This window comes from Lactuca saligna, chromosome 8, assembly GCF_052625555.1.
Source record: "Lactuca saligna cultivar CGN05327 chromosome 8, ASM5262555v1, whole genome shotgun sequence".
NCBI classification, from domain to species: Eukaryota; Viridiplantae; Streptophyta; class Magnoliopsida; order Asterales; family Asteraceae; genus Lactuca; species Lactuca saligna.
In genome coordinates, this window is record NC_136424.1 from 197,825,166 (window position 1) to 197,834,759 (window position 9,594).

The 9,594-nt window shown below is 34.5% G+C and overlaps 1 protein-coding gene across 2 annotated transcripts; it reads right to left on the reverse strand.

Moving 5' to 3' along the window:
• Positions 1-5,437: 5,437 nt before the first annotated feature.
• Positions 5,438-8,693, reverse strand: LOC145008214 (DTW domain-containing protein). 2 transcript variants are annotated; one of them, XM_078966843.1, is made up of 8 exons: positions 8,304-8,692; positions 7,965-8,105; positions 7,764-7,856; positions 7,541-7,667; positions 7,333-7,442; positions 6,931-7,011; positions 5,999-6,078; positions 5,438-5,761 (listed from the first exon to the last, which is right to left on the reverse strand). In XM_078966843.1, the coding sequence occupies exons 1-8, from the start codon at positions 8,655-8,657 to the stop codon at positions 5,542-5,544; spliced, it is 1,206 nt and encodes a 401-aa protein (XP_078822969.1). In that variant the 5' UTR covers positions 8,658-8,692; the 3' UTR covers positions 5,438-5,541. The 2 variants fall into 2 exon arrangements, with proteins under 2 accessions (XP_078822969.1, XP_078822970.1); XM_078966844.1 differs by lacking the exon at positions 5,438-5,761 and having other exon boundaries at positions 5,995-6,078; positions 8,304-8,693.
• Positions 8,694-9,594: the final 901 nt, after the last annotated feature.

Sequence of the window (9,594 nt, forward strand, 5' to 3'; positions counted from 1 at the left end):
GCTTCCTGCCTTTCCTTCCTAGGCCTTCCTTTCTTCTTTGGTGGCATAGGGACAGGTTCCTGCCTCTCAGACCTATCACATGATGCTTGATTGGGTTCATCTTGTTCCTTCCTTGGCCTTCCTTTCTTCTTTGGTGGCATAGGGATAGGTTCCCTGGTTGCATTCTTGCATCCCTTCTGGTTATGGCCATACTCAAAGCACTTACCACACCTTACAGTTCTTGGGGTGTGTACTCTTCCATCATTTTCACTTACATGTCTCCTTCTGTTGACCTTTGGCCTACCAGGCATTCTCCTTGACACTGGTGGCAAGGGCTTTATGTATTCAGTTTGAGGCCATAGATTTGAACCATTCACTGGACTAATGTTAGCAGAGTAACACTTAAGGAATTGTTCCTTGGAAAACATGTCATCAATATACTCATCAGGTGTTTGATGGATGTAGTTGATGGTTGCAATTGCATGAACACATGGGATCCCAGCCAGATCCCATAACCTGCAGGTACAATGCCTTCCATCTAAATCCACCATGTAGCTATCACATCCTCTCCTTGCTTCAAACACATGTTGTTGACTATGAATTATTAACCAAAACCTACATCCAAAAGTTACATGTTCAAGTTTTACCTAATGAAATTAAAACAAAAGTTACATGTTAGTGTGTTACCTCATGTTCTTCCCAAAAAGCTTCATCTTCTTTAACACTGCTGGACATATACGGGTATTCCATCTAGTGCTTTCCTCAATCATGTGAGCAAACCTATCCATGATGTATATCCTTATTTCTTCAAGCATTGTGATCAATGGTTTTTTCCTAGCATCCACAATGATGGAGTTGAAGCACTCTGATATACCATTCTCCACTGCCTCACATGCATACCCTGTACTCATGTAAGCTCTACACCATGTTTCGGGTTCTTTGGACATCAGATGCTCATATGCACCAGTATTGAGCTTTTTAATTTTGTCCATATGTCTCTTGAAATCACCTTCCACACAGCTCATAGCTGCAGCCCAAAACAGCTTCTTGAACTCCAACCCAGTGTAAGCTTTTCTAAAATTTGCATATATGTGTCGGGCACATTGCCTGTGCTCCACATGTGGCAATACATCTTTAACAGATTGCAACAAACCCTATACAAAAACCAGCATACATGTAAGTATTTATAAGTAATTTGAAAAAGTATTAATATGTTATAAAGAAACTTACTTTATGTTGATCTGATATAACTATCAACCCCCTTCCATCAATAAGGTCTAGATCACCACTGAGTAGCTCAAGGAACCAAGTCCAGTTAGACTTATTTTCCACATCAACAACAACCCAAGCAATTGGATAAACCTGGTTGTTGGCATCTATACCAATGGTTGTTAGCAGTTCACCCTTCACCTGCCCCTTTAGAAAGCACCCATCTAGCCCAATTACTCTCCTACATCCTCTTTTCCAGCTAACACTTAGTGCTTTGAAACAAATGTAAAACCTGTGAAAATAATTCATTCCATCTGGATTGGTTGTTACACCAACTTGACATGTGGACCCCGGGTTTGACCTTAACAATTCATGGGCATAATCCCATATCCTTGCATAATGCTCAGTGAGTTTACCTTCTATTAAATTTTTGGCCCATTTCCTTGCCCTTCTAACTTGTCCTATAGATACCACACACCTATACCTTTGTCTAATTTCGTCAATCATTTCCTGAAGTTTCATCTTTGGCTTATTTGCAATTTCAGTCACATAATGTCTTCCAATCCATTCAAGGGACACAATGGATCCAAACTTAAACTGCCTAGAACATTTATGGTCACCATTCATAGCTTTGATCTGAAAAGATCTTTCTTTGTACATCCATGCAGCATAAATTCTGAAAGGGCATTTATTCTCTTCCTTCCTATTTCCACATCTAGCTACAATTCTTTTACTATCACATTTTTCAAAGAATATTCTATAGCCATGTGAGACTACATAATTGGTGACACAAAACTTCAGTTGGGCAGGGGATTCAAAGATGTCACCAAGCTTTGGTACCATCTTGTCCCACTTGATGGTTGGGTCATGAATTCTATAGTTGTTTTTCAATACCTCCTGTTCATCTTCATCACTCTGCCAATCAGTAGCATGGTATACTTGTGCTTTGATTTCATTTGCCATACTAGAATTTCGTAGGTTTTCATCACTTAATAGAACATTTAGGAAGATATCCTTACATTTATCAAGTGAGGACACAAATTCTTCCTCTGGTTCGTGGTCCATGTAAATGTCGTGGAGTTCAAAATCCATTTCAGTCAAGCCAGCAAATGGCTCATGTATGCCAGCAAAGGGGTCAGCGTACCCTTCGTCTGATGAAGCCATTACACCCTCCTGCATCAACACACTAACTTTAGGAACACATTTCAACAAATGTTGAATGTAAATGTAATTTCAGTCAACCTGTAAAAACGTTACCTTTCGAAGAAATGTTGAAGAACACTTTTAACCTAATCGTCTCCAAGAAAACCCTTTTTTTTCTCTGTGTATAGAGTCGATGAAATGGGATAAGGTGAAGAGTGATCGGGTTATAGAGGGAGATGAGATACGACGGTTTAACAACGTATCTAACCGAATTGGAGATTTTTACAAACGCCGTTAATTAGCCTTCCACCTAAACAAGTGGGTAACCGGTTGATTAGAGGGAAACCGGCTACTTGGCAAAAACGGCACAATAAATACAAGTTCAAGGCAAAAATGGACCTAAATTTGAACTTTGGGTAAATCCGTCAATTTTGTGCAAAATTGAGGGTTTTTGTGGCATTAGCCCTTTTTCTTTTTTGTAATGTTGTAACTTTTGTTTTGTTCTAGCTTCTTATTAGTTCTTGGTTTGTTTTTATAATATGTATTCCGTTTCAAATTTGAAATGTATGTCAAGGTTAAGTTGAAGTTTGTTTGTTGCCAAAAAGTCTTTTTAACCTATTATGTCTACGGTGGAAAGACGTTTAAGGAAAATGCTGTTTGTTTTAAGGAGACAAATGACATAAAAACTCATTTTTAACATTTTTCCGATAAGACAAAAAAATAAATTTTGATTATGAAAGACTTTTTCAAAGTTCTAATTATAAGATAATATTTCTTTTTCCACCACTCTCACCACGTGCACCACCTCCATCATCGTCACTACCACCACAACCACAACTACCACCACCACATCCGTCACAACCTCCGCCACCACCACCACATTGGCAACCTTTTATGTGTTTGGGTTTTGTATGTCATGTTTTTGATACGAACCTATTTAGCCTATTTTCGTTAGCCACGTTTCCTTTTATTTAGTCAAAGAGTAGCTTGTTGCGTGTTATTAGGAACCCACCTTTCATTTTGCATGCATGTTTCTTTAATGTTAATTAGCATGTTTCCCACTGGTGCAGTAGGTCACGTTCCCATTCTTTTCTCCTTTTTATTTGTTGCATGAAGTTTAGAGTTTAGAAGCATATTTATTTGAATGTAATCGTATGTTTGAGTTCAAGAATTAAGCAGAAAATTGTTCCACTCTCATGTGTTTTTAATCCTTTTTCTTCTTAATTTCTAGGAGATTAGACATCTTAAATTGGCTCCTGTCAGTTTTTATTTGGTTAAAGCTAAATTCAAAGGATAAAACTTAGAGTAAATTACAGGTCCATATCGTTTGAGATAATTTGCATGTTTAGTCCTAACTTATTTTTTAACTCAGTAGGTTCTTACTGTTTGTTTTTGTTGCACGCTTGATTCATATCTTCCCTAAAAAGACTATTTTGTTATTGATTTTTTTATTTTATTTAAATAAACACACCTCTAACTCTTCCATTTTACCTTATCTTATCTTTCCTATCCCACCTAATTTAAATAAATTAAAAAATCAATGTCAAAATCATCTTTTTAGGTAAGACATGGACCAAACACACAAAGAAAAACAAACTGTAGGGTCTTTCGAGTTAAAAAAAATAATAATAATAAATAAATAAATAAATAAATAATTATGGATCAAACGTGTAAATTACCCCAAACCATAGAGACCATTCATGTAATTTACTCTGAAACTTATAAGCATCCTCCCATTCAAAATTAAAAAAGTTATTTTTCATCCATTTTAATTGATTCTAGGGCTTAACGATCTTAAGCGTTGAAATTGGTTTTGCTACTTGTATTTCGTTATTCCCTCCTCCACTAAGAAAAGCCTTAATGTAACTATATCTAAAGATGAGATAATTCGAGTTTGAACAAACCTTCACATGTATGATGTATGATTTCTTCCCTTACACTAACCATTTACATGATGTTTGTTGTATGCCCTCTTTTATATTGTTTTTCGTTATCACTAAACATCAAGAGTAAATTACACGAATGATCCTTATGATTTTGGGTAATTTGTACGTTTGATCCCTAACTTATTTTTTTAACTCGGAAAGTTTCCATTTTCTGTTTTTGTTACATGCTTAGTCCCTATTGTTTGTTTTTATTACACGTTTGGTCCCTATCTTACCTATAAAGGATATTATTTAAATAGGGAAAAATAGTGGGTAAGTAAGGTAAGGTGAGAGGAATGAGGTTGGGGGTGTGATTATTTAAATAAATTAAAAAATGAAGATAAAAATAGTATTTTTAGGTAAAACATGGACCAAGCGTGTAACAAAAACAAACAGTAGGAACCCTCCGAGTTAAAAAAATAAGTTAGGGACCAAACGCGCAAATTACCTTAAACCATAGGGATCATTCGTGTAATTTACTCAAACATCAACGTATGAAATTTCTTCCCTCATTGTATCAACGGTTGCCTCGTAACTCTATTTGTTTTATTGTCCGTGGGTTGCCAACTTGATTTACGTGCTTTTACTCACTTAGAGTAAATTACTAAAACAGTCCCTATAGTTTGGTTAAAATTATACGTTTGGTTCTTACTTTTTCTTTTGCATTCGGATCGTTCCTATGGTTTTATTTTGTTGTGTTTTTCTTCCCTTGCATACATAAAGTTATGGATCAAATGTGCAATTTTGACCAACCATAAGAACAAAAAACGCAACAAAATCAAACCATAGGGACAATCCGAGTACAAAATAAAAATTAGGAACCAAACATACAATTTTAATCAAAGCATAAGGACGATTTCAGTAATTTACTCATTTATTTATGTTTACATCACGTAATTATCACAGTGTATTACATAAACCCCTCATATTCATACTCGTGATGCATGAGACATGTTTTTGTCACTACTTGGATTTGTTTGACAAATTTTCTAGCGAGTGAATCTATTTTTATAGATGATACTCATCCATTGATGAAATTGCGTTATTCTCATATTTTATGTATTTATGCATTGACTGACCATCAAAAAAAAAAGATTCGAACAGCACTTTTTGCGATACAACAAGGACCAATTTTGCAATTTGCTCAAATACAAAAAAGATTTCTACAAAAATATTGTAAGTTTCGACAAAAAGACAAATACCAACTTCATTTTTTGCAAGATTTGTATACATGGTTGTGTTCTTTTTTCAATTACGATCACGAGTATTTATTCTAAAAAAAAAACTAACAAATGTCATCATGGTGTCCTAGTCTACGAGTAATGGAGCGACCCATACGAAGCCTTCGACCCGTAAGTGATGCCAATAACACATCTACACTATTCTCAACTGCTTCCGCTTGTTTATTCAACCCTAACGACTCAAATTCCGAAACAAGATGCAACTCATCTAGCAGCCCAATCGCTGCTGCGGCTGTACACGTCCGGTCCCATGATGGTTGCGGCCTGCAAAAAAATTAACGCGACAGTCTCAGGATGACAAGGGCATTTACGTCTTTTACACAAACAGAGAGATCGAGAGCAAAAGCGCATCACGGTACCAACTTTTTGGGTGGGACAAAAAAGTAGAACTTTTGTTCACTTGATATCTGTCCTGTCTTGTCATGTCATGTCAAACACAGTGCAACTTGTTCTGTTTGTCCTCTGTCATGTGAGAAAAATGAATGGCCGTACGTATCTTACCGAAGTTTATGCATTGCGGATACGCCTGTGGTGAGTGAGATGCACGGAAGATCCTCCCCCCATACTAAATCGGCTCGTTCCTGTAAGAAGATAAAAAGAACATCGGACTATTTTAATGATTACCTAAATTACCCTTGAATAAAGACAAGAAAAATATTTTGATAGCATAAATCAATTGTATAGTTCTTGGAATTATGATACGAACAATTTATTATAGAAAGTTTCCAAAAAAGAAAAAAATAACAATTGTATTTTCAATATTTTATCGATTTGGTTGCTAGACTATTTTCTCTAGCGATTAAAAAACCATTACTTTTTTAACCATTTTTCCAAATTACATATAGATAAAATACATAAGGGTACAACATATTTTCACGAATTTATCGATTTAGCAATTCAATTACTATTTTATTATTGATTAAGCCATTGCACTACTATGGGTTTTATGCAGAAAAGTTTCATTATTTTGGGAAAAAAATTTATGAAGTCCTAATTTTTTTATTTTTTTAAACAGAAAAGTCCCGCTTATTTTAACATTTTGCCAAATTAACGAAAACATCTGTTTTTTTATTTTAACAGAAAATGACAGATTATGTGATTTTCCCAAAATAATGAGACTTTTCTGTTAAAAAATATATATATATTTAGGACTTTATCAAAATATTTCCCAGAATAATGAGACTTTTCTACATAAAACCCACACTATTATTATCATAATCATAATAAAATAATAGTTTAGTGACCAAATCAAAAGGTTTAACTCAATTATGTATCTTCAATTAAGTTTAATCTTAAGAAAATGTACACAAAGGAAGCATTGCAATTTTCATAGGACTGAAAAAGTATTAAACGAAGTAGAAAAAGGTTTTAAGTAAAATTGGAATAAGATATTTTTAAGTAAATTAAAATGGGTCCCACAAAAAATCAATTACCTTCAAACGCCTAAACATTGCAGCCGAATTGCTCCACGTACCATCAATCAATATGAAGTTCATTATTTCACTCGAATTTGTCTGTATAAAAATCGAACATTTTATCACTTTATGGTTAAATGCAAGAAGTAGCAATGTACTTTTGTTTATTTGTTATAACATCCTACTTTCATTTCATGCATTATTTACTATTTAGCCCTTCTTTCCCTATAAATGATTAATTAAATATGACACACCCTTAATTGAGAATTCTCATTTCTCTTACTTTTCTCTTTTAACTTTTAAGTCATTCTTAAAAGGAAACACAAACATATAGCTTACCCGATTAACTCATATTCCCATTAAGTCCATTAAATAAAATAAAAATAAAATAAAATCTCAAAAGGATTAAAGTGAAAGTACCGAATGTGGTTCATGAAGAAAACTTGTTGACATATTTCCATTGAAGCTATCTTCAACAGACTTTGTAGGTGCATTCTTATTTGGATAAAGACACCAAACATTATTTCTCCCTGAAATTTTTTGTTTATAAATCATAAGTAAAACATTGAAATTTAAATAGTTGTTATTCACTTATTCTTATTGAAGTGGAAGATCAATAAGTAGAAACCTGAATGCATGAATGCTTTCCACATTATTTCTTCATGTTCAGCTATCCCATATATGCATAATGTGGCTGAATTAATGCCAAATACTTGCCATAATAACTTCCCTGTGTTGTTTTGCCTCAAGAAATCCTACAAAAGTAACAAGATTATCTCAAATTACTACAAAAAAACAATCAATTTGCAATAACAAATCGGTGAATAGTGATTAGTGTATTATGTATATACCTTTGGATGCATATATAACCAAAACCGCATCCTATGCCAAAGAGAACAAGGCACAACATTCGAACACATGCAATCTTCAAGTGGAAGCCAACACTGTAATAATTCGATTACAAACTTATTTTTCTAAGAAAATCAAAGATGATATAGAACAATTAAGAGAGACGATAACTATGGAAGTGAATCGCATGAATTATGATAAACCTTTTGGCAAAGGTAACCTCTGCTTCCGAGTAAACGACATGCTATTTGTCGAGCTGAAAAGAAATGGAGCTTTTGTTCAGAATCATCTAAAGCCCTGTATTTTGCTCTGTGTTTTTTATCTTCTTGAGTCTTGAAGTCCCCCTGAACATTAGCATAGTTAATTAGTTACGACTTACACGAATCAATTTGCTCTAAAATGATTTTGGGTGTTACATTGTGATGGATATAAGATAAGGCGTCGAAATATAAAAACACACATCATTCGGAATTGAATGAAAACTTGATTAAATTGATAATTTGTAATCGATAAAATGGAAATAGGGTTTGAATTCCTGATACCTTGAGTTTACCACCAAGTCCACCAAATTTCATCTGGGCATCGCTTTCTGTTTCTGAAACAATCATTTCCTCGACGATTTCCGCCACTTGTGTGGGTAATGGGGAATCAGTACCCCAAGCCTGCCATTCTTGTAGGCTAATAGTGATGGGTGACGTGGGTCTTGCTTCATTGATGTATCTTCCATGGTCTCCAGATGAAGGAGACGCATCGGCGGAAGAATCAATAGAGAGGGCACCGGAATAGACGGTGGTTGAGGGTGACGCAGCCATGTAGGTGGTGGTGCGTAGAAAGGTGTATTTTGAGCATTTGAGTATGTTGAAGACCCTAAAGCTTGTAGCAGCAGAGGTGAACATGGTTTTGCTTTACTAGTTATTATTGGGTTTAAAGATTTGATTACTAGACTATCAAAAGACCCAAGGCCCAGCTAAGACACCCATATTGTTTACAATCTCATGTTCTTAACCCATGACATCATCATGGCCTCATCACGGGTGAGCAAAGAGGGTTTCTAATCCCGTTTGGAAATTGATTAAAATTTTAAAAACTCAAAATTGTTATTTTGGTTTAAAAAAATTGGATTAGTACTAGAGTTTGTTCCGATTTGCTTTGAAATTGTTTATAAAGATGATTTTGTTTTTGTTTTTTGCTTTTTTTTTAGTTTTTGATTTATTTAAATATTTATCTGATTAAAAAAAAAATTTTAAAAAGCCAAAACTTTCTCTGTCTCTCTTCACCACCACTTCGTTTCCTTTCAAAGAAAAAAGGAAAAAAAAAAATACAATCCATGAACACCACATTTGTAATCAGAAATCTATGAACACAGAACACCTACTTCAGAAATCAAAACAAATCTTTATAGTTACGATTTTCATAAAAATAAAATATCAACACCTACTTCATAAATCAAAATACATCTTTATAGTTACAATTTTCATAAAAATAAAATATCACCACCACCATTGAAGATTTGAACTAGATTTAGGGGAAAGAAATCGATATATTGCCTTCAAACACGAAAACACGCATACACGAACAAATCTTGTTTCCTCTTCAGATCTCTGAACATATATGACGAGGTAGAGAGATGGATTTCAATTGACGTCCGCCGGTTTGTCTTCTCTGAACCAAGACGTAGACATGGAAGACAAGATAATGATAAAATCACATTCTTCTGCATAGTTTCATCTAAATCGATCCCGAAGATGAACCACTGTCAAACTAACCCTTATCGAAGCTGCCTGTTAAAGCAATCCCTACCACCAAACACCCATCCCTTCACCTCATGTATCT